Here is a 25193-nt window from a genome sequence, read left to right on the forward strand (position 1 = left end):
TGGAGCGCAGTGGTGCGATCTCGGTTCACTGCAACCTCCACCTCCTGGGTTCAAGCGATTCTCCTACCTTAGGCTCCCGAGTAGCTAGGACTATAGGCACACGCCACCACGCCCGGCTAATCTTTTGTATTTTTAGTAGAGATGGGGTTTCACCATATTAGCCAGGATGGTCTCAATCTTCTGACCTTGTGATCTGCCTGCCTTGGCCTCCCAAAGTGCTGGGATTACAGGCATGAGCCACCGTGCCCTGCCATACTACCATCCTTTAATACACCTCTATGGCAGACATACATTTACTTCTGAAGATCAAAGATTCATCCCTGGGGATATATTCCTTAATTTTAAACCTATATACCACATAAAAGAATCATGAGTCCTTAGCTACAGAACATTTTTAGTCAGTAATTTTATTCATTTTTCATAGCTTTACAGCTTTTATGAAAATAATGATCACTGTAAGTATAAAATGAAAATTAAAGAAAAGGGATAATAACCCGAAACTCTCCCTGGCCAAAAAACCAGTTAGCATATGGCAAATATCCTTCCACATATTATCTTCAGACATATATTCACATTGAAAGGTGATCATTTATATTAACTAGATCTTACCAAGAGAGCCACAAGCCCTGTTTCTCCCCTAAATACGAGTTCTATTCCTGTTCATGGTTCTGTTATCATCTTGATGGATTTGTTAGAAAGATTCCAAGTGTGAACAAACCCCCTTCCACTCTCAGTAATTCTATAGGGTTTACCATCAGCATAGACTCTCCAAAAACTTGAAGATGTGCAGACAACAGTTGGTAAAACATTTCTCATTTCTAAAGCTTTTTACCAGTATGGACTTTCTGATGATACGTAAGACGTGAACGGTGACGGAAGTCCTTATCACATATGTCACATTTGTATGGTTTTTCTCCAGTATGGACTCTCTGATGGGCTTCAAGACGTGCACTCTGACTGAAACCTTTACCACACTCTTCACATTTAAAGAGTTTTTCCCTGGTGTGAACACCCAGGTGGACTCGAAGGTTTGAGGGGAGACTGAAGGCCTTACCACACTCCTCACATATATGGGGTTTCTCTCCTGTGTGGACCCTCTGATGGTGACGAAGATTCAAGCTCCTACCAAAGCCTTTCCCACACTCTTCACATTTGTAAGGTTTTTCTCCAGTGTGGCCTCTCTGATGGTATATAAACTGTGAACTGTATCTAAAGCCCTTTCCACACACATCACATTTGTATGGCTTTTCACCCGTGTGGACTCTCTGATGGGATTGAAGACCAGAGGACTGACTGAAGCCCTTGCCACAGACACCACATTTGTATGGCTTCTCTCCAGTATGGACTCTCTGATGTACCCGAAAATCTATGGCCTGACTGAAGCTCTTATCACACTGCTCACATTTATAGGGTTTTTCTCCTGAGTGAACTCGTTGATGTGCATGAAGATTTGATCTCCAACTGAAGCCCTTCCCGCATTCCTCACATTTATATGGTTTTTCTCCAGTGTGAATTACTTGGTGTAGTTTAAGATTTGAACTATAACTGAAGTCCTTACCACACACATCACATCTATATGGTTTCTCTCCAGTGTGGACTCGCTGATGGGTTTGAAGCTTTGAGGACTGACTGAAGCCCTTCCCACACGTTTCACATTTGAATCTTTTCTCCCCAGTGTGGACATTTTGATGTACTTGAAGATTTGAGGCCTGACTGAAGCCCTTACCACACTCCTTACATTTATAGGGTTTCTCTCCCGTGTGAACTCTGAAATGAATATGCAGATCTGTATTACGGGTAAAGCCTTTCCCACATGCCTCACACTTGTATGGCTTCTCTCCAGTGTGGACTCTCCGATGGCATATTAATGGTGAATTGTGGCTGAAGCCCTTACCACACACATCACATTTGTAGGGTTTCTCTCCAGTGTGGACTCTCTGATGGATATGAAAATGTGCAGCCTGAGTGAAGCCCTTACCACATTCCTCACATTTATAGGGTTTCTCACCCCTGTGGACCCTCTGGTGAACACGGAGATTAACACTCCAACCAAAGCCCTTACCACACTCTTCGCATTTGTATGGTTTTTCTTCAGTGTGGACTCTCTGATGGCACTGAAAATTTGAACTTTGACTAAAGCATTTACCACATTCCTCGCATTTATACGGTTTCTCTCCAGTATGAGTTCTGTAATGAATGATAAGACCCGTGCTGCTACTGAATCCCTTGCCGCAACTGTCGCATCTATAGGACTTCTCTCCTGTATGATTAGGTTGATAAGAATGAAAAGAGCTCTTATTGAAGTAATCACCAGATTCATGACATCTATTGAGTTTCTCTCCTGGGTGAATTCTCTGATGAGTTTGCAGATGTGAGCTTTGACCGAGGGATTTTTCTCCTGTGTGAACATTCTGATGAAGGTGAAGCCTTGGGCTATAACTGAAGCCCCTTCCACACTCACCACATGGATGGGGTTTCTCTCCTAAGGGTAATTTCTGATTGGAGCCATCACTAATGATTTTGCCATATTCATTACCTTTGCAGGGTTTTGGTTCTGTGTCAGTTTTAATATGCTCATGAAATGGTGATTTCTTCATGAAGTCTTCATGTATATGCAGGTTATTTTTCACATCAATTTGCTTACCTCTACTCTGAATCTGTGACTCACTCAGATATGTATTCCTGCAAGAATGTTGGGTTCTCCAAAATAGAAACTCTTGATTTTCAATATAAATAGAGCTATCTCCTTTAGAGTTCATTATACTGTTCTCATTTTCAGAAACCTGAAGAGAGTCACCTTGTAGTAACTGGGAATTCTTCCCCTGAAGACACCTGGTTAATTCACTTGCAACCTGTTTCCAGATTTGCCAGCAGGACAGCTCTTGATTTGAAAGGTATTTTAATGCAAATTTTTGGAGTGTCTCCATCTTATTTTGATGCTTGCTGCCTATTAAAAAAAAAAAAAGGCAATATTTAGAGATGAGGGCAGTAAATGCTTTCTTCAGAAATATCAGAATTTCACACTTAGGCCATGGGAGAAAGCCTTGATAAACCAGGGGAAAGGTGACCTTGTCCTTACAGCATCGTGTATTCTTTTGACATGTTTTTCATACAGGTGTAAACAAAGAGTGGGATCAACAGGCTCCCATTCACTAAGTATAAACATGATCCATGTAGAACCGTAAGTCTAACAGTTTAATATGAGAGCTAAAAGCTAAAATCAGATAGCTGCAGGGCAACAAAAAGACAATCCATATTCCAACCTACAATAACATCAATTAACAGCCTACTCACCTCTTCCTCAGTAGGCTTATGACAAGCGGGATTCTAATAACTAGTTAGGTTAGAAAAGTTTAGACTGTAGGCATAAAATAGTATTTTAGATCCTGATAGAAATTATTCTCCAACAGGAGATTTGGGAAAGCAGTTGGAATAATAAGATGATTGTTCTAAAACCTGGTAGAAATCCAGGTCTCAGGACAAGAGGTAGAAAAGGGAAAGCTAATCTTGTATAACTAGGAGAGAACTTCGGAGAGGAAAGAAATAGAGCATAATGCAAACTCTCAAAGCCAACACACAAGACAGAGAGGGAGAGGTATGTTCAGCTTGGAAACTTCCTCCCAGAAAGCAGGGAGCCTTGCTTGTTCTCTCACTCCCTTCAGGTCTCTGCTCACGTTACATGTTACTCTATCCGTGATGCCTTCCATAACACACGATGTAAAAATAAATCAATGGTACCACCATACACTTTTTTTTTTTTTAAACAGCGTCTCGCTCTGTTGCCCAGGCTGGAGTGCAGTGGCATGATCTCAGCTCACTGCAACCTCCACCTCCTGGGTTCAAGAGATTTTCCTCCTCAGCCTCCCGGGTAGCGGGGATTACTGGCGCATGCCACTACACTCAGCCATTTTTTGTATTTTTAGTAGAGATGGGGTTTTGCCATGTTGGCCAGGCTGGTCTTCAACTCCTGACCTCAAGTGATCTGCCCACCTCGGCCTCCCCAAGTGCTGGGATTACAGGCTGAACCACCACGCCTGGCCTGCCATACACCTTCGACTCTTCCCAGTTCGATTACCCTGCTTGACTTTTCCCCACAGTATTTATTAGTTGATTTACTATATACTTTTTTTTTTCCTTTGTCTCTTTAGACTCACTAGAATGTAACGGTCATGAAAAAAAAACACGCATTTTGTTTTCTTCATTGCTTTATCCCCACTGTAACAACGGTTTTCAAATTGTTGCAATGCATTAGTGCACCATGAAACTGAGTATGTAACTTGTGACCAAAAAAAAAAAAAAAAAAAACCAGAATAAGACATGCTTAGTGTATTAAAAGCAAAAGAGTACCACTATAGGAAATACTTGTTTTAGTTTGTAAACATACACATAAACATATTTATGCTTAGTCAAGATGTAAAATTATACTTATGTTGAGGGTCATGGTTAGAAACGTATGAAAGACCTTGGCTTAAAATGTTTAGGGGGTAGTTTACCAAGTCCTAATCAAATAATTTGCTTAAATGAAATGTTACATTCTAATAATACAAACTGAAAAAAAAATATCAATAGGTATCTACACATTTCTGGATATGGCAGGCTGAGTAATGACACCCCACCCCCAAGAGATGTCCACAACCTGAACCCTCAAACCTGTGAACAGTTAATGTACATGGCAAAAAGGAATTTACAGGCTGGGCACAGTGGCTCACACCTGTAATCCCAGCACTCTGGGAGGCCGAGGCAGGTGGATCACTTGAGGTCAGGAGTTCGAGACCAGCCTGGCCAACAACATGGTGAAACGCCGTCTCTGCTAACAAAAAAAAAAATACAAAAACAATTAGCCTGGTGTGGTGGCGGGCACCTGCAAGCTACTAGGGAAGCTGAGATATGGGAATCGCTTGATCCCAGGAGGTGGAAGTTGCAGTGAGCCAAGATTGCACCACTGCACTCCAGCCTGGATGACAGAACAAGACTCCGTCTACAAAAAAAAAAAAAAGCAATTTATAGATATGATTAAATGAAAGCTTTTAAGATAAGGAGATTATCCTAGATTATCCAATGAGCCCAAAGTAATCACAAATCCTTACAAAAGGGAAGAAAGAGGGAAGCCTCCCAGATTTCACCCTATTTTTGCTGGTTCCAACGTGTATCTTTTTTGCTATAATAAAACTGTAAGTCCAGCACCTTCCCGAGTTCTGTCAGTCATTCTAACAAATTATCACGGGAACACCCAAATCTGTAGCTGCTTGGTCAGAGGTGAGCAAAACTATCTGGGAATCCCTAAACTTAGAGCTGATATAGAGAGCAGTCTTGTGGAAAACTATGCCCTTACTCTGAAAGTCCGGCCTAACTTCAAGTGTTTGGTGTCAGAAGTCACTGCAACATGTAAAGTGCTTCTCACATTGCTTATGCTAGAAGCTAAGATTAATATATGTGGATGCAAATTACACTGGAAACCCAATTTAGAAATTCTGGAATTTTCTTTGCCTAGTCAGGACTCACCTCAACTCCACAGGTATGTCAGCGCCTTTGGACTTCAGGAAATGTCCAATTCAAAACTGCTAAAGAACTACTGTATGTAGGTTATATAACTGTTTTGGTATTAGAGGGAAGGGAAAATGGGCAAGTGGGAAGTCAGCTGTATGGATAAGGCAGTTTTCACCAATGAGTAAAGCCAACTTCAAATTGATACAAGGAAACTAATGAACTGTAATACCTGCCATATTGCCATTGATAATTTTTGATAGTGTAGTTCTACATTCCAACAACTGTGAATAGCTTTTATCTTCTAAGATTAGTAGGTTTGAATATTTACATATCCAAAAATGTCTTAGAAATTACGAGTTATGTTAGACATTCACCAGAAGACAGTGTTCCCAAATAATTAATCACACTGGTGTACTCTCAATCTATGAGCTAACTCTCAGAGTAAAAGGGATGTGATGTCTACTTGTCTCCATTCTCTGTAAGTTTTTTGTTAAGAATTCTTATAAAAACAAACTCTTTGGCTGGGCGTGGTGGTTCATGCCTGTAATCCCAGCACTTTGGGAGGCTGAGACGGGCAGACCACGAGCTCAGGAGTTCTAGACCAGCCTGGCCAACATGGTGAAACACCATCTCTACTAAAAATACAAAAATTAGCCAGGCATGGTGGCGGATGCCTGTAATCCCAGCTACTCGGGAGGCTGAAGCAGATTGCTTGAACCCAGGAGGTGAAGGTTGCAGTGAGCCAAGATCATGCCACTGCACTCCAGCCTGGGTAACATATCAAGACTACATCTCGGGGAGATGGGGGAGGGGGCAGGGGAAGCCCCTTAATATGTGTTCCTCTGACTTATGAAGAATGTTTTAGAGTATTACTTGTACATAGAGCATGGTGCAAAATCCTGAAACATGCTGAAGGCATCAAAGAAAAATCTTTGAGATAGGGTGGCAGAAAATGCTACAAGATTTGTTAAAAGAAAGACTTTGTTTACTATGCAAAAATGAAAAGTAACAATAACTAGGATAATTCCCGAGGTTAAGTTTGCATATGAAAATGAGACCCAGTAAAGTGAAGCAAATATCAAACATTCCTAAACACATCAAACATGAAGCAGCATGTAGACCGAAAAAGGGAGATGAACCAAAGAAGATGAATTATATCCATCAACTATTCACAGAATTCAGAGCCTAGTCTATCACATTAATAGATAAGCTTCCTTGTTTTGTTTTTGGGGTGGGGAGAGCATATAAATTTACATCATTCGTGGTGTCTCACGCCAGTAATCCCAGCACTTTGGGAGACCAAAGTGGGTAAGATCAGAAGTTTGAGACCAGCCTGGCCAACATGGTGAAGCCCTGTCTCTACTAAAAATACAAAAATTAGTTGGGCATGGTGTGTGTTACCTGTAATCCCAGCAATTGGGAGGCTGAGGCAGGAGAATTGCTTGAACCCGGGAGGTGGAGGTTGCAGTGAGCCAAGATAGCACCACTGCACTCCAGCCTGGGTAACAGAGCAAGACTCGGTCTCAAAAAAAAAAAAAAAATTCACATCATCTAGGAATATCTAATTTTTACTTTTAATTTTGTGTGTGTGTGAGACAAGGTCTTACTATGTTGTCCAGGTTGGTCTCAAATTCCTGGGCTCACTTGATGCTCCTGCCTCAACCTCCCAAGTAGCTGGGACTACAGGTGTATGCTAACATGCCTGGCTAATATATATATATATATATATAATTTTTTTTTTTTTTTTTTTGTAGAGATGGAGTCTCACTATGTTGCCCAGGTTGGTCTGGAACTCTTCAGCTCAAGTGATCCTCCCACTTCAGCCTCCCATGTAGCCAGGATTACAGGTGTGTACCACCATACCCAGCTTACTTTTAATTTTTAAGTCAGCAGACCTGAGGAATATGCAAATTAAAGAGAAAGCAAAGAAGGAGAGAAAGGAAAGGTAAGGGGATGGAAAATGGAAGGAAGATGGTATTTTAAATTAAAATGGTAAATTTAAACACAGAAGGGCTCTCTAATGATATAACATTTGAGCAATGATTTGAGTGCAGTAAGTAAGGTGCTGGGGAGACTCTCCACCAAGGCAATGAGGAGAGCTAATTAGAAGCCATGAAACAGAAGGGAACTTGGTATGTTTAACAAATACTCCAAGGGCAGCCAGCATGGCTGAGATGATCTAGGCAGAGGGAAAGGAATGGGAGATCAAAGAGAAACTTGGTTAGATGAGACCAGGTAGGGTCTTACAGTTCAGTACAAGGACTTTGAGTGAAATGGGAAGGTTGTGAAGGCTTCTGAGCAGAGGAATGACATAATCTAATGTGTTCTTTAAGAAACCATTCTGGGCCGGGTGCAGCAGCTCACATTTGTAATCCCGGCACTTTAGGAGGCCGAGGTGGGAAGACTGCTTGAGTCCAGGAGTTTGAGACCAGCCTGGGCAACACAGCAAGACCTCATCCCTATAAAAAATAAAAAAATTAGCCAGGTATCATGATATACACCTGTAGTCCTAGCTACTTAGGAGGCTGAGGTGGGAGGACCACTTGAAATCAGGAGGTTGAGGCTGCAGTGAGCTACAATCACGCTGCTGCACTCCAGCTTGGGTGACAGGGTGAGACCCTGTCTCAAAAAAATAAAGATTAAAAAAAGAACCACTCTGGCTACCATTTAGAAAGCAGATTATAGGAGCACAAGGGAGGAGGTGGGGAGACCAGCATGGAAGCTGTTGTTATAATCCAGGTGAAAGATGACCGCACTCGGACCAGGGAGGTCATGGACATGGTAAGATGCAGACTAACCAGTACCTGAAAGAATAGACACAGGGTTCTCACCAGAATACCTACTTCTTTGGGTTTCTGTTTCCATCATCCAAAGCTTTTCTTCTGCTTCCAACTGGGATACCATATCTGGTTGGAAGGGAAGATGCCCTATGAAAATGTAGATTTATATGTATTTAAGATGAACACACAACTAAAACACATTTTTGTCTGAACCTATAAGCCTCACAACCTCTAGAGTGATACTTTATTATTTTATTTATTTTGAGACAGAGTCTCGCTCTGTCACCCAGGCTGAAGTGCAATGGCACAATCTCGGCTCACTGTAACCTCTGCCTCCAGGGTTCAAGCAATTCTCCTGCCTCAGCCTCCCAAGTAGTTGGGATTACAGGTGCCTGCCACCACACCCAGCTAATTTTTGCATTTTTAGTAGTGATGGGGTTTCACCATGTTGGCCAGGATGGTCTTGAACTCCTGACCTCAAGTGATCCACCCACCCTGGCCTCCCATATTGCTGCGATAAAAGGCGTAAGCCACCATGCCCGGCCTCTAGAGTGATTTATTTTAAGATGTTTTTAGATCATGAACTGTAATAAGAAATTTAGGTTGTGGCCTAGTTCATATATATATATATATCTCTCTCTCTCAAGTTATACTTAGCTAATGTCTGTTTTCATCATATTTGCAATGCTGTATCTCACACCATTCACTGAAAATTGTCAGTTTTTGTTGCAATGTGAGCAGTTCCTGATAAGAAGCTCTGATATTTTCTATCTTTATCTGTTTTATTTCATTGAAAAAAAAGCCAATATAGTGCACTAAGTTAATGCATTGATGGGTTTCATTTGAAAGACAAGGTATTTGAAAAATAAAGCATAGAAGCTAATGTGTCCATTTACGATTCATTTAAAACAGGGTTTTGCAACTGCAGCACTATTTTGGACTGGCCAATTCTCTGTTGGGGGCACTGTCATGTGCACTGTAGGAGATTTAGCAGAATTCCTGGATACTACCCACAAAATGCCAATAGCACCCCTCTGTCAGGTGTGACAACCATTTCCAGACATTGCCAAATATCTTCTGGGGGCGAAATCACCCATGGTTGAGAACCAGCAATTTAAAAGGACAGAATTTTGCCTGAGCAGAAAGACCAGAAAAACCTATCCTGTTTTCCCAGGAATTAGAAAACCCTTCGTCTTCAAGAGCAAGGAACCATTTTAAAAGGTCCAAACCCTTAAACACCTGAGAGCAAAGAGATTCTCAAGGGAATTGAAGTTCAGGGTCAGAGAGTGCCTGTCCTCACCCACTGCAACCAGGTTCTTGAAGTTCTCCACCATGACATCTCGGTACAGCTTCCTCTGGGTAAGATCCAGCAGTCGCAGTTCCTCCCTGGAGAAGACCACAGCCACATCCTTGAATGTCACAGCCTCCTACAACATCAAACACATGTAACCTCAATCTTACAACCAACCTCCACTAGAAGAAGGTTGTGTGTGTGTGAGACAAGGTCTTACTATGTTGTCCAGGTTGGTCTCAAATTCCTGGGCTCACTTGATGCTCCTGCCTCAGCCTCCCAAGTAGCTGGGACTACAGGTGTATGCTAACATGCCTGGCTAATATATATATATATATAAAAATTTTTTTTTTTTTTTTTTGTAGAGATGGAGTCTCTACAAATTTTTAAAAATAAATAAATTTTCAGGCTAGGCACAGTGGCTCACACCTGTAATGCCAGCACTTTGGGAGGCCGAGGCGGGCAAATCACTTCAGGCCAGGAGTTTGAGACCAGCCTGGCCAAGATGCTGAAACCCCGTCTCTACTAAAAATACAAAAAAATTAGCCAGGCGTGGTGATGTGCGTCTGTAATCCCAGCTACTCAGGAGGCTGAGGCAGGAGAATCACTTGAACCTGGGAGGCGGAGATTGCAGTGAGCCAAGATGGCACCACTGCACTCTAGCCTGGGTGACGGGTGAGACACTGTCTTAAAATAAATAAATTTTTAAAATTAAAATAAATAGATCATAAAGTGTTTGAAAGGATCAGATGAATGAATACATGTCAAGCACTTAGAAGTGCCTGGCACACCATATGTGCTCAATAAACTCGAACAATGAATATCTTTATGGTCTCTTTTGTCCCATTTTGTGACTACATACAACAGTAGTCCTTGGAACTGATGATTTATCTTTAACCAATCCAAATAATGTACAATTAATTACAGATTTTTACTTATAACCAATACTGCAAAGATCCTTTTACAGAGCTCATGGCCAAGAAGTAGCAACTGCAAAGTCATAGAATATTTACTTTAAAAATTCTGAAAGCGTAATGGCAGAGTTTCCTCTCCAAAGGTTTTCCCAGTTCACTTTTCCTGCAACAGTACAAGCATTCCTGAATCTCTAGACCCTGGCTAAACAGGACTCAGTCCTTTTTCTAAAAAAGTCATTGACAATGTAAGTAAAACCAATATATAAATAGAAAGCTATTTTAGTAACATTTTCACACATTTAAATTATTAGTGAAGATTTTTTTCATAAATTTGTTTCTTTTCTTTATGACACTCCTATTCATTTCTTTTGCTCATATTCCAGTTGGAATTTTCTCTATATTACTAATCTTAATAGGAATTTAAGCTATTAGACCTTTACCTAATGTTTAAGTATATGCCACCGGTTTGCTGCTGTCTCTTACCATCATGCCTGATAGTTTTTGCTGTAGGGAAATGTAAAACATTTACATAAAAACTGCTTGAGCATCTACGTTCATAGAATGACTAAGAGACAAAACTAGAGAAGAGATAGGAATTGAGATGGAAACTGGATGAGGGGCATTGTTGGGGTCTATCCTACAAAAGGTAACATCAGGGCCAGGTGCACTGGTCACGCCTATAATCCCAGCACTTTGGGAGGCTGAAGTGGGTGGATCATCTGAGGTCAGGAGTTCAAGACCAGCCTGGCCAACGTGGTGAAACCCCGTCCCTAATAAAAATACAAAATTAGCCAGGCGTGGTGGTATATGCCTGTAATCCCAGCTACTTGGGAGGCTGAGGCAGAAGAATTGCTTGAACCTGGGAGGCAGAGGTTGCAGTGAGCTAAGAACATGCTGTTGCACTCCAGCCTGGGTGACAAGAATGAAACTCTGTCTCAAAAGAATAAAAAGGTAACATCAGGTACTTCTATCATATGTGCTCATCTCTGTGAACGGAAAACTCTTTTGTTCTGCCTGCCTATACATGAAAATAGAATGCCAGATATTCCTAATAGTTGGAAGCTTCCGTGTCCAATGAGTCAGCTACCTGGGAAATTTGGGGCAGCTATGAAATGTTCCCATAACCTGTTTCTTCATATTTAAAATGCAGATAAATCATCTCCATCCTCATATCTGAAAAATGCAATGACAGATGGAAAGGGCTGGCAAGACATCTAAGTACTACTAGACCTTAAACTTATGTACATGCAGTTACTTTGATGAAATAAATTCATACAAGAAATAAGTGATAAAAACATAAACAGGAAAAAATATATAGCTCTTCTTCTCTGAAAGCATCTAATAAAATTACACCATGTCATTCTTTAGATGTTCTGTTTACAAAACACCTGAGGCAACTAACATGAAACTGAGACATGAACCTCTTCAATGCAGAGTTCCTAAAACTTTAAGGACAAATAATATTGAATTCCCCCAGAATTTCTTTTGAAGGAATTGTTTTTATATGTAGGAAAAAAAGTCACTGGATTTATTTTGAAGTAGTAAAATTCTTAAAATTTCTGATTTTCTGAAAGGCTAAATAAGGAATAGTTTTTGTCGTTTTTTAAGGGCACTGCAATTCAATGGCAGTGATGTATGATGTAATCACTTACAATGCAGGTGATGCAATTAAGTGGAGAATTCACAATTGAAAATCTTATCTACTCAAGTATTGCAAAATGTGTATGAAAAAGGAACATGGGAAAATGAAAAAAGCTAGTTCGTAAGGATAGTAGCGTAGATTATTTTTGATTAAAGCTTCTATTATTTTTTCAAACACTGTTTTGTAAACTAGTAAAGGTGATAAACTAAAACAAAAAAACACGTTAGCATACAACATGCCCTGAAGATCTGTTTTCCACTAACCTTTCCAAGAAAGAGAAAAAATAAATCTCTAATTTTTGAGAAATAAATCACATTTTAAAAGACAGCAAGGAATCCTTTACCTACCTGAAACTTGGTCATTTTCTCCTGCTCTTTCTGGGGAAGGTCACAGTCCCGAGATGGCATAACTGGGGAAGACCAAAGACGCCATGAGACACAAGCCTGCTGTTAGCCCACGTGGACATATGAGGAAATTACAGAAATAGCCCTACATTCAGACAGGTATAGCCACTTACAGCTTGGTAAGCAGAACATGGACTGTATTCCAGCTACTAAATGGCATGATAGTTCAGTGCCACTGGGCAGTGAACAGTCTGCACAAGTGCAGCATTCCTGCTACAACGATTTCTGATGGCAGAGACAGTAGGAAACGAGGCAATGTAACAACATATGAGGGCTCTCAAGTCAAGTATCTGGGTTTAATTCCTAGAAATGATATTTACCAGCTGTGTAACCTTGGGGATATTAAAAACCCTCTCTGTGCCTCACTTCTGTTATGTGTACAATGAGGACATGGTAAGAATCATAAATCATACCTCCCTCATAGGGTTTTTCCAAGGATTAAATAAGTAGATGGAAAGTTCTAAGAACCAGGAGTCCCTTTCTATTATAGTTACAAAAAAGCTTCTTCATGGCTTCTTGCTGTTTAGCTAGGCCTGGCACAGTGGCTCATGCTTGTAATCCCAGCACTTTAGGAGGCCATGGAGGGAGGATCACATGAGGTCAGAAGTTTGGGACCAGCCTGGTCAACACGGCAAAACCTCATCTCTACCAAAAATAAAAAAATTAGCCAGGCGTGGTGGTGTGGGTCTGTAATCCCAGCTACTTGGGAGGCTGAGGCATGAGAATTGCTAGAACCTGGAAGGTGGAGGTTATAGTGAGCCAAGATCATGCCAATGAACTCTAACCTGGATGACACAGTAAGACTCTGTCTCAAAAAAAAAAAAAAAAAAAAAAAAAAGCAGATGATACTGTGCCTCATACACTTGCCTTGCAAATATTGCTCTCCTATGAAAGTCACCTTTAATTTCTGAAAAGCCGAAATCTGACTTAAGGTTTCTTCTTAGTAATTTGTTGCCCAGCTAGTAATATTTTACTGACACTGTTATCAGTTTTCTAAAACGTATCATTCTGGGTCAATATACTTCATGAAGCCTGGAAACGATCATTGGTACATCTCTTTTATTTTATGTGCACAGAGAAAAACACACAGCAAAGAGAAAGATAAAGACACAAACGAAAAATCAAGAAACATGAAAGATAAATTGAGAGGCTTCCGTATTTGTCTAACATGAATGGGAGAAGAGAATGCAGGATGGAGGGAATGACTGAGAGGTTTTAATTTCAAGATACAATTGCTGAGAATTTCACACAACTGATAAAAGATACAAGTTCGCATATAAAAATTCTGAACAGTATAAATAAAAATAAACACACTCCTAAACAAATCACAGTAAAACTCAGAAATGCAAAAGACTAAACAAACATAAAGAACTGGAAACAACAATAACCTTAAAGCTCCTAGAAAGAAAATATAGTTGACCTAAAAGGAATAACAATTAGATTGACAGAAATAGGGTAACAGAATGGAGATTTAAAACAAATGAATATTACCTCCAAAATAAAGAAACTGTCAACCTGAATTCTATGTTCAACTAAATGATTATTTACATGAGAAAGAAACAATATTTTAGCTGAAAAAAAAAATGAAGAGAATTTATAACCATGTGAACCCTAAAAGATGGACTGCAAAAAGCAATGATAAGAAAACATTTGTGACTATATTGGTAATATAATAATATTTGTTTAAAAAAAGCCAAAGAACTATAATGACCAATTTTGAGGGTGGTTGCAATAAAAAGTAGATCTATAAAAACATAGCCTTTTTTTTCTTTTGAGACGGAGTCTCACTCTGTCGCCCAGGCTGGAGTGCAGTGGCGTGGTCTCGGCTCACTGCAAGCTCCGCCTCCCAGGTTCACGCCATTCTCCTGCCTCAGCCTCCCGAGTAGCTGGGACTACAGGCGCCCAGCACCACGCCCGGCTAATTTTTTGTATTTTTAAGAGATGGGGTTTCACCTTGTTAGCTAGGAAAAAAAAAAAAAGGTAGCTGGGATTACAGGTATGCACCACCACACCCGGCCAATTTTTGTGTTTTTAGTAGAGACGGAGTTTCATCATGCTGGCCAGGCTGGTCTCAAACTCCTGACTTCAGGTGATCCACACGCCTCGGCCTCCCAAAGTGCTGGGATTACAGGCATGAGCCACCGCACCTGGCCCCATCTTCTTTTAGAATTTTTTTAGTCTCAATATTCTTCAGAATAAGAACACATGCTGATTAAGTTTAGTATTTGCTAACAAGGAGAACATTTTTAAAGTTAGAAGACACAAAACCATATAAAGTCCAGACCAGTTGAGCACAAATAAAAGGGAATAAACTGAACAAAAAAAGAAAGGACAACAAAATATGCACACAGATAGTAAAAGCAAATTATCCCAGACTGCACTAAAAAAAAAAAAAAAATTATATATATATATATTCTAAAAGACACTACGAAAACATAATGACAAAACAGTGTGAAAGAAAAAGAACAAAAAACAATATACTGTACTGAGCAAATGGCAAATTATAGCTTCAGTTTCAGGGGTCATGGTAGAATATAAAAAAAAAAACTGGAGGGTGGAGCCAAGACGGCCGAATAGGAACAGCTCCAGTCTACAGCTCCCAGCGTGAGCTATGCAGAAGACAGGTGATTTCTGCATTTCCATTTGAGGTACCGGGTTCATCTCACTAGGAAGTGCCAGACAGTGGGTGCAGGACAGTGGGTGCAGCGCACGGTGCGCGAGCCGAAGCAGGGTGAGGCATTGCCACACTCGGGAAGTGCAAGGGGTCAGGGAGTTCCCTTTCCTAGTCAAAGATAGGGTGACAGACGGCACTGGGAAAATCAGGTCACTACCACCCTAATACTGCGCTTTTCCAATGGACTTAAAAAATGGCACACCAGAAGATTATATCCCACACCTGGCTCAGAGGGTCCTACGCCCACAGAGTCTCGCTGATTGCTGGCACAGCAGTCTGAGATCAAACTGCAAGGCGGCAGTGAGGCTGGGGGAGGGGTGCCTACCATTGCCCAGGCTTGACTAGGTAAACAAAGCAGACAGGAAGCTTGAACTGGGTGGAGCCCACCACAGCTCAAGGAGGCCTGCCTGCCTCTGTAGGCTCCACCTCTGGGGGCAGGGCACAGACAAACAAAAAGACAGCAGGAACCTCTGCAGACTTAAATGTCCCTGTCTGACAGCTTTGAAGAGAGTAGTGGTTCTCCCAGCATGCAGCTGGAGATCTGGGAACGGGCAGACTGCCTCCTCAAGTGGGTCCCTGACCCCCGGGCAGCCTAACTGGGAGGCACCCCCCAGTAGGGGCAGACTGGCACCTCACACGGCCAGGTACTCCTCTGGGACAAAACTTCCAGAGCAATGATCAGGCAGCAGCATTTGCGGGTCACCAAGATCCGCTGTTCTACAGCCACCACTGTTCTGCAGCCACCACTGCTGATACCCAGGCAAACAGCGTCTGGAGTGGACCCCTAGCAAACTCCAACAGACCTGCAGCTGACAGTCCTGTCTGTTAGACGGAAAACTAACAAACAGAAAGGACATCCACACCAAAAACCCTTCTGTACGTCACCATCATCAAAGACCAAAAGTAGATAAAACCACAAAGATGGGGAAAAAACAGAGCAGAAAAACTGGAAACTCTAAAAGCAGAGCGCCTCTCCTCCTCCAAAGGAACGCAGTTCCTCACCAGCAACGGAACAAAGCTAGATGGAGAATGACTTTGACAAGTTGAGGGAAGAAGGCTTCAGACGATCAAACTACTCCAAGCTACAGGAAGAAATTCAAACCAATGGCAAAGAAGTTAAAAACTGTGAAAAAAAATTAGACGAATGGATAACTAGAATAACCAATGCAGAGAAGTCCTTAAAGGAGCTGATGGAGCTGAAAGTCAAGGCTCGAGAACTACATGAAGAATGCAGAAGCCTCAGGAGCTGATGCGATCAACTGGAAGAAAGGGTATCAGTGACGGAAGATGAAATGAATGAAATGAAGCAACAAGGGAAGTTTAGAGAAAAAAGAATAAAAAGAACAAAGCCTCCAAGAAATATGGGACTATGTGAAAACACCAAATCTATGTCTGATTGGTGTACCTGAAAGTGACAGGGAGAATGGAACCAAGTTGGAAGACATTCTGCAGGATATTATCCAGGAGAACTTCCCCAATCTAGCAAGGCAGGCCAACATTCAGATTCAGGAAATACAGAGAACGCCACAAAGATACTCCTTGAGAAGAGCAATGCCAAGACACATAATTGTCAGATTCACCAAAGTTGAAATGAAGGAAAAAATGTTAAGGGCAGCCAGAGAGAAAGGTCGGGTTACCCACAAAGGGAAGCCCATCAGACTAACAGGGGATCTCTCGGCAGAAACTCTACAAGCCAGAAGGGAGTGGGGGCCAATATTCAACATTCTTAAAGAATTTTCAACCCAGAATTTCATATCCAGCCAAACTAAGCTTCATAAGCGAAGGAGAAATAAAATACAGACAAGCAAATGCTGAGAGATTTTGTCACCACCAGGCCTGCCCTAAAAGAGCTCCTGAAGGAAGCACTAAACATGAAAAGGAACAACCGGTACCAGCCACTGCAAAAACATGCCAAAATGTAAAGACCATCAAGGCTAGGAAGAAACTGCATCAACTAATGAGCAAAATAACCAGCTAACATCATAATGACAGGACCAAATTCACACATAACAATATTAACTTTAAATGTAAATGGGCTAAGTGCTCCAATTAAAAGACACAGACTGGCAAGTTGGATAAAGAGTCAAGACCCATCAGTGTGCTGTATTCAGGAAACCCACCTCATGTGCAGAGACACACACAGGCTCAAAATAAAGGGATGGAGGAAGATCTACCAACCAAATGGAAAACAAAAAAAGACAGGGGTTGCATGCAATCCTAGTCTCTGATAAAACAGACTTTAAACCAACAAAGATCAAAAGAGACAAAGAAGGCCATTACATAATGGTAAAGGGATCAATTCAACAAGAAGAGCTAACTATCCTAAATATATATGCACCCAACACAGGAGCACCCAGATTCATAAAGCAAGTCCTTAGTGACCTACAAAGAGAATTAGACTCCCACACAATAATAATGGGAGACTTTAACACCCCACTGTCAACATTAGACAGATCAACGAGACAGAAAGTTAACAAGGATACCCAGGAATTGAACTCAGTTCTGCACCAAGCGGACCTAATAGATATCTACAGAACTCTCCACCCCAAATCAACAGAATATACATTTTTTTCAGCACCACACCACACCTATTCCAAAATTGACCACATAGTTGGAAGTAAAGCACACCTCAGCAAATGTAAAAGAACAGAAATTATAACAAACTATCTCAGACCACAATGCAATCAAACTAGAACTCAGGATTAAGAAACTCACTCAAAACCCAAAACCGCTCAACTACATGGAAACTGAACAACCTGCTCCTGAATGACTACTGGGTACATAACGAAATGAAGGCAGAAATAAAAGATGTTCTTTGAAACCAACGAGAACAAAGATACAACATACCAGAATCTCTGGGACACATTCAAAGCAGTGTGTAGAGGGAAATTCATAGCACTAAATGCCCACAAGAGAAAGCAGGAAAGATCCAAAATTGACACCCTAACATCACAATTAAAAGAACTAGAAAAGCAAGAGCAAACACATTCAAAAGCTAGCAGAAGGCAAGAAATAACTAAGATCAGAGCAGAACTGAAGGAAATAGAGACACAAAAAACCCTTCAAAAAATAATGAATCCAGGAGCTGGTTTTTTGAAAAGATCAACAAAATCCATAGACCACTAGCAAGACTAATAAAGAAGAAAAGAGAGAAGAATCAAATAGATGCAATAAAAAATGATAAAGGGGATATCACCACCAATCCCACAGAAATACAAACCACCATCAGAGAATACTACAAACACCTCTACGCAAATAAACTAGAAAATCTAGAAGAAATGGATAAATTCCTCAACACATACACCCTCTCAAGACTAAACCAGGAAGAAGCTGAATCTCTGAATAGACCAATAACAGGCTCTGAAATTGTGGCAATATTCAATAGCTTACCAACCAAAAAAAGTCCAGGACCAGATGGATTCGCAGCCGAATTCTACCAGAGGTACAAGGAAGAGCTGGTACCATTCCTTCTGAAACTATTCCAATCAATAGAAAAAAAGGGAATCCTCCCTAACTCATTTTATGAGGCCAGCATCATCCTGATACCAAAGCCTGGCAGAGACACAACCAAAAAAGAGAATTTCAAACCAATATCCTTGATGAACATTGATGCAAAAATCCTCAATAAAATACTGGCAAACCAAATCCAGCAGCACATCAAAAAGCTTATCCACCATGATCAAGTGGGCTTCATCCCTGGGATGCAAGGCTGGTTCAACATACACAAATCAATAAATGTAATCCAGCATATAAACAGAACCAAAGACAAAAACCACATGATTATCTCAATAGATGCAGAAAAGGCCTTTGACAAAATTCAACAACCCTTCATGCTAAAAACTCTCAGTAAATTAGGTATTGATGGGACATATCTCAAAATAATAAGAGCTATCTATGACAAACCCACAGCCAATATCACACTGAATGGGCAAAAACTGGAAGCATTCCCTTTGAAAACTGGCACAGACAGGGATGCCCTCTCCCACCACTCCTATTCAACATAGTGTTGGAAGTTCTGGCCAGGGCAATCAGGCAGGAGAAGGAAATAAAGGGTATTCAATTAGGAAGAGAGGAAGTCAAATTGTCCCTGTTTGCAGATGACATGATTGTATATCTAGAAAACCCCATTGTCTCAGCCCAAAATCTCCTTAAGCTGATAAGCAACTTCAGCAAAGTCTCAGGATACAAAATCAATGTACAAAAATCACAAGCATTCTTATACACCAATAACAGACAAACAGCCAAATCATGAGTGAAATCCCATTCACAATTGCTTCAAAGAGAATAAAATACATAGGAATCCAACTTACAAGGGATGTGAAGGACCTCTTCAAGGAGAACTACAAACCACTGCTCAATGAAATAAAAGAGGATACAAACAAATGGAAGAACATTCCATGCTCATGGGTAGGAAGAATCAATATCATGAAAATGGCCATACTGCCCAAGGTAATTTATAGATTCAATGCCATCCCCATCAAGCTACCAATGACTTTCTTCACAGAATTGCAAAAAACTACTTTAAAGTTCATATGGAACCAAAAAAAGAGCCCACATTGCCAAGTCAATCCTAAGTCAAAAGAACAAAGCTGGAGGCATCACGCTACCTGACTTCAAACTATACTACAAGGCTATAGTAACCAAAACAGCATGGTACTGGTTCCAAAACAGAGATATAGATCAATGGAACAGAACAGAGCCCTCAGAAATAATGCCGCGTATCTACAACCATCTGATCTTTGACAAACCTGACAAAAACAAGCAATGGGGAAAGGATTCCCTATTTAATAAATGGTGCTGGGAAAACTGGCTAGCCATATGTAGAAAGCTGAAACTAGATCCCTTCCTTACACCTTATACAAAAATTAATTCAAGATGGATTAAAGACTTACATGTTAGACCTGAAACCATAAAAACCCTAGAAGAAAAGCTAGACAATACCATTCAGGACATAGGCATGGGCAAGGACTTCATGTCTAAAACACCAAAAGCAATGGCAACAAAAGCCAAAATTCACAAATGGGATCTAATTAAAGAGCTTCTGCACAGCAAAAGAAACTACCATCAGAGTGAACAGGCAACCTACAAAATGGGAGAAAATTTTCACAATCTACTCATCTGACAAATGGCTAATATCCAGAATCTACAATGAACTCAAACAAATTTACAAGAAAAAAACAACCCCATCAAAAAGCGGGCAAAGGACATGAACAAACACTTCTCAAAAGAAGACATTTATGCAGCCAAAAAACACATGAAAAAATGCTCATCATCACTGGCCATCAGAGAAATGCAAATCAAAACCACAATGAGATACCATCTCACACCAGTCAGAATGGCCATCATTAAAAAGTCAGGAAACAACAGGTGCTGGAGAGGATGTGGAGAAATAGGAACACTTTTACACTGTTGGTGGGACTGTAAACTAGTTCAACCATTGTGGAAGTCAGTGTGGCGATTCCTCAGGGATCTAGAACTAGAAATACCATTTGACCCAGCCATCCCATTACTGGGTATACACCCAAAGGATTATAAATCATGCTGCTATAAAGACACATGCACACGTATGTTTATTGTGGCACTATTCACAATAGCAAAGACTTGGAACCAACCCAAATGCCCAACAACGATAGACTAGATTAAGAAAATGAGGCACATATACACCATGGAATACTATGCAGCCATAAAAAATGATGAGCTCATGTCCTTTGTAGGGACATGGATAAAACTCTAAACCATCATTCTCAGCAAACTATCGGAAGGACAAAAAACCAAACACCGCATGTTCTCACTCATAGGTGGGAATTGAACAAGGAGAACACATGGACACAGGAAGGGGAACATCACACTCTGGGGACTGTTGTGGGGTGGGGGGAGGGGGGGAGGGATAGCATCAGGAGATATACCTAATGCTAAGTGACGAGTTAATGGGTGCAGCACACCAACATGGCACATGTATACATATGTAACAAACCTGCGCATTGTGCACATGTACCCTAAAACTTAAAGTATAATAATAATAAAATTAAAAAAAAAAACTGACCTTAGCTACTCAGGAGGCTGAGGCAAGAGACTCGCTTGAACCCAGGAGGCAGAGGCTGCAGTGAACCGAGATAGCGCCACTGCACTCCAGTCTGGGCGACAGGGCAAGACTCCGTTTTAAAAAAAAAAAAAAAGAAAAAAAACAAAACAAAAACAACAAAAAAAGCTGACCTGATGTCTGGCATATGCTTTAAGATAACCATCTGCAGCCTTTTTGGCACCAGGGACCAGTGTCGTGGAAGATAATTTTTCCACAGATGGGGGCGGGGGAGATGGTTTGGGGATGATAGGTTCCACCTCAAATCATGAGGCATTAGTTACATTCTCATAAGGAATGCACAACCTAGATCCGTCGCATGTGTAGTCCCTCCTATGAGAATCTAATGCCCCTGCTGATCTGGCAGGAGGCAGAGCTCAGGAAGTACCACTCCAATCACCTCCTTCTGTGCCGTCAGGTTCCTAACAGGCCACAGACTAGTACCAGGTCCGCTGCCCAGGAGTTGGGGACTCCTGCTTTAAGACACTCTAATTTAAAAAAAAAAAAAGTGGGGTGGAAGGAGGAGGAGATGGTCTGCAGCAAATGTTGAATTTAAGTGTTGGTTACGTGGAATTCACTGCACCACTCTTTTGACAGTTGAATGTGCTTGAAATTTTTCGGCCAGGTGCAGTGCCTCACGCCGGTAATTCCAGCACCTTGGGAGGCCGAGGTGGGCGGATCACCTGAGGTCAAGAGTTCAAGATTAGCCTGGGTAACACGGTGAAACCCCGTCTCTACTAAAAATAGAAAAATTAGAGCCGGGCGCGGTGGCTCACGCCTGTAATCCCAGCACTTTGGGAGGCTGAGGCGGGTGGATCACGAGGTCAGGAGATCGAGACCACAGTGAAACCCCGTCTCTACTAAAAATACAAAAAAATTAGCCGGGCGTGGTGGCGGGCGCCTGTAGTCCCAGCTACTCAGAGAGGCTGAGGCAGGAGAATGGCGTGAACCCGGGAGGCGGAGCTTGCAGTGAGCCGAGATTGCGCCACTGCACTCCAGCCTGGGTGACAGAGCAAGACTCCGTCTCAAAAAAAAAAAAAAAAAAAAAAAGAAAAATTAGCTGGGAGTGATGGCGCACACCTGTAATCCCAGTTACTCGGGAGGTTGATGCAGGAGAATCACTTGAACCTGGGAGGTGGAGGTTGCAGTGAGCTGAGATCACGCCATTGTATTCCAGCCTGGGCAACAAGAGTGAATCTCTGTCTCACAAAAAAAAAAAAAAAAAACAAAAAAAAAGGAAAAGAAAATTTTCATAATATATAAAGAAAAAAACTACTACACAGAATACCAAACCTATTTTGAGAAACATCCATAGCAAATACTAAAGGGAAACACATTAAAGTGTTAGCAGTTTTATTATAAGTAATTTTTTATTTTTAAGTTTTTGGAATATAACATCACTGTCCAATAGAAATATACTGAGACACATACGTAATTTTAAATTTGCTAGGCAGTGACATATAAAAAAGGCAAAAAAAACAAAAATAAGTGAAGTCAATTTTAACAACATTATTTAAGCCAGTGTATCCAAAATATTACCATTTTCACATATAATACAAAAAATTATCAATGAGCCATCTTACATTTTTTGTACAAAGTTTTTGAAATCCAGTGTGTATTTAACACTTACAGCACATCTCAATTTGGACTAGACACATTTCAAGTGTTCCTAGGGCACATATGGCTTATAGCTACTGGATTGGATAGTGCATCTCTATAATGAGCATTCATTACTTCTATAACCAGAATATGACATATTTTGACATGGAATCAAATTAAGTAAGTGAGATGTTGTAAGATTTTTCTTAAAAATTCAAAATTCATCAGTGCAGTTTTTGAGGTCTTCCACAGTAAAATCCATACCTACATTCCCAAGGCTGATATCCAATGGGTCACCTGTAGCCATATGGATTACTATTTAAGATAACTGAAGATGACTATATCATTTAGATTAAGATTACAAACTCTGAAAAAGGAATAGAAAATAAACAACAACAAAAACCAAAGAAACAAAAACAAACAAAAAAGATCACACAGTCTGAAAAGGAATGCTTGGGTTCAATCCCAAATCCACCTCTTACTATCAGTTGAATAACTTCGGGAAAGTATTTAATAACATAAGCTCTGCCTAATTTCGTCATAACATAATAACAAGACCTACTTCATCAATAGCTATGGTCCACAGACGAATGCCTTAAAATCAAAGTGGTAAGATGTTATTGGTAATATACTCACTTCCAAGTAGCTTTCCTACTCACTCTCACATTTATTCAACAAATATTTCATCATTTTTCAGTAGTAACTTACTGAGTGAAGGAAACTTGACTAACTGAAAGGACAGAAAATGGAACAACAAAGTGCGCTCAAGAGCAGGTACCTGGGGCTATGCTGGTAGAAGCCAAGAAGTCCCTCCTTCCTCCTCTTTGCGAATTCGGAGGCGATGAATAAAAGGATGCTGTCAGCACGATGGAGTCTCTATCCCGGATAAACGGCAGTAAACATCCCCACGCACTGGAGCCCCATGACTCAATCCTTCCTAAAAAAAATAGATCAGTAAAAGTTCGGGAAGAACTCAGTCTCCTGAAGGATACTACAGAAAGGCCACGGCATAAAGCCCTGACCTTTCTTCTCTCTTCACTGGAGCTTCCAGTAAAAACGGCGCTTGTGAGGCAATCACTGTATCAATAGCAGAAGCCAACCCGGTATCAGGTGACACCACTGTTCTAAGGTTTGACCCGTATTATCTTGTTTAATTCTAATTACAACCGTACCCAGTAACTACTACCTTTCTTGCTATTTTAAAGATGAGGAAACAGGAGCGCGGATCATAGGTAACTCGCTGTTTATTATACCCACAGAAGTGGCGGCGCTGCTTGCCAAGTGCGGGAGGAAAGCAAACTTCCACCCTCGGCCTCTCGGCCTCCGCCGCGGCCGCGACTTCTCCATCCTAAGACTGATGGCTGGGGAGCGCCAATTCCCAAGCACAGGCTGAAAAGGTGCAAGAGGGGTCGTAGGGGTGCAGGGTTCACTCACCTCCCGGACCCAAAAGATGGTGGCGGCCTCGCTCTCCGGGGCGGAAGTGGCTCTGCCTGCCCAGAGCTCCTGAACTACCCTTCCCAGAAGGCCCGCGCTCCTGCGGCCCAATTGTTTCCGGACAGAGTTCTGGAATACGTTTCCCAGAACTCCCAGCTGCCGCCCTCTTCGCGCTAAAAAAAAAAAAAGAAAAAAGAAAAAAAAAAAGAAAAGAAAAGAGCGAGCGAGTGAGAGAGGGTTACCGAGAGTGTGACAAAAGAATCTCCAAATTCTCGGAGCTCCCGGACTCGGGAATCCTCTTCTTGGCTTCTTGCTGTTTAGCCAGGCTGAAGCAGTTCTCTGATGTCAGTGGAATTTAGGTTTTTCTTATTAACAAAAAGTAACAGCAAATATGTGAAGAATTGGAGCCCTAAAATAAAAAAAGATTATAGGTCGGGCGCGGTGACTCACGCCTGTAATCCAGGCACTTTGGGAGGCCGAGGCGGGCGGATCACAAGGTCAGGAGTTCGAGACCAGCCTGGCCAATATGATGAAACCCCGTCTCTACTAAAAATATAAAAATTAGCCGGGCGTGGTGGCGCGCGCCTGGAGTCCCAGCTACTTGGGAGGCTGAGGCAGAAGAATCGCTTGAACCCGGGAGGCGGAGGTTTCAGTGAGCCAAGATCGTGCCACTGCACTCCAGCCTGGGCGACAGAGTGAGACTGTCTCAAAAAAAAAAAAAAAAAAAAAGATTATAAGAAACATCATGTGATCCTGTACTAACAGAATTATACCCACCACTTCCAAAAAAAAAAAAAAAGCCAGAGGAAACCCTTTAAGTTTTTACATTTAACAGGATCAACTAATAGGAAAACTACTCTTTAGATACAAAAAGAATGAAAGAGCAATC

General features: G+C 41.3%; 1 protein-coding gene and 1 long non-coding RNA gene across 14 annotated transcripts in view; one reads left to right on the top strand and one right to left on the bottom strand.

Moving 5' to 3' along the window:
* Nucleotides 1-391: 391 nt before the first annotated feature.
* Nucleotides 392-25193, bottom strand: part of ZNF227 (zinc finger protein 227) — a 29006-nt gene continuing 4204 nt past the window's right edge. For 2 of the 13 annotated variants that reach the window (XM_055248930.2, XM_055248929.2), the window contains exons 2-7: nt 24305-24477; nt 23649-23807; nt 12462-12523; nt 9568-9694; nt 8331-8414; nt 392-2947 (exon numbers count right to left, since the gene is read on the bottom strand). In XM_055248930.2, the coding sequence (XP_055104905.1) occupies nt 819-2947; nt 8331-8414; nt 9568-9694; nt 12462-12521 (2400 nt within the window). In that variant the 5' untranslated portion in view covers nt 12522-12523; nt 23649-23807; nt 24305-24477 and the 3' untranslated portion in view covers nt 392-818. Of the gene's footprint in view, nt 2948-8330; nt 8415-9567; nt 9695-12461; nt 12524-22351; nt 22475-23578; nt 23602-23648; nt 23808-24127; nt 25019-25193 lie in introns of those variants that run through there. The other 11 variants (XM_063620913.1, XM_063620910.1, XM_063620907.1 and 8 more) reach the window with 11 other exon arrangements.
* Nucleotides 2798-10385, top strand: LOC129466056 (uncharacterized). Its single transcript, XR_008652070.2, has 3 exons — nt 2798-2894; nt 7242-7334; nt 9180-10385. It is a non-coding gene; the product is annotated as an uncharacterized lncRNA (long non-coding RNA).

The sequence above is a fragment of the Symphalangus syndactylus genome, chromosome 17 (genome assembly GCF_028878055.3).
Source record: "Symphalangus syndactylus isolate Jambi chromosome 17, NHGRI_mSymSyn1-v2.1_pri, whole genome shotgun sequence".
NCBI classification, from domain to species: Eukaryota; Metazoa; Chordata; class Mammalia; order Primates; family Hylobatidae; genus Symphalangus; species Symphalangus syndactylus.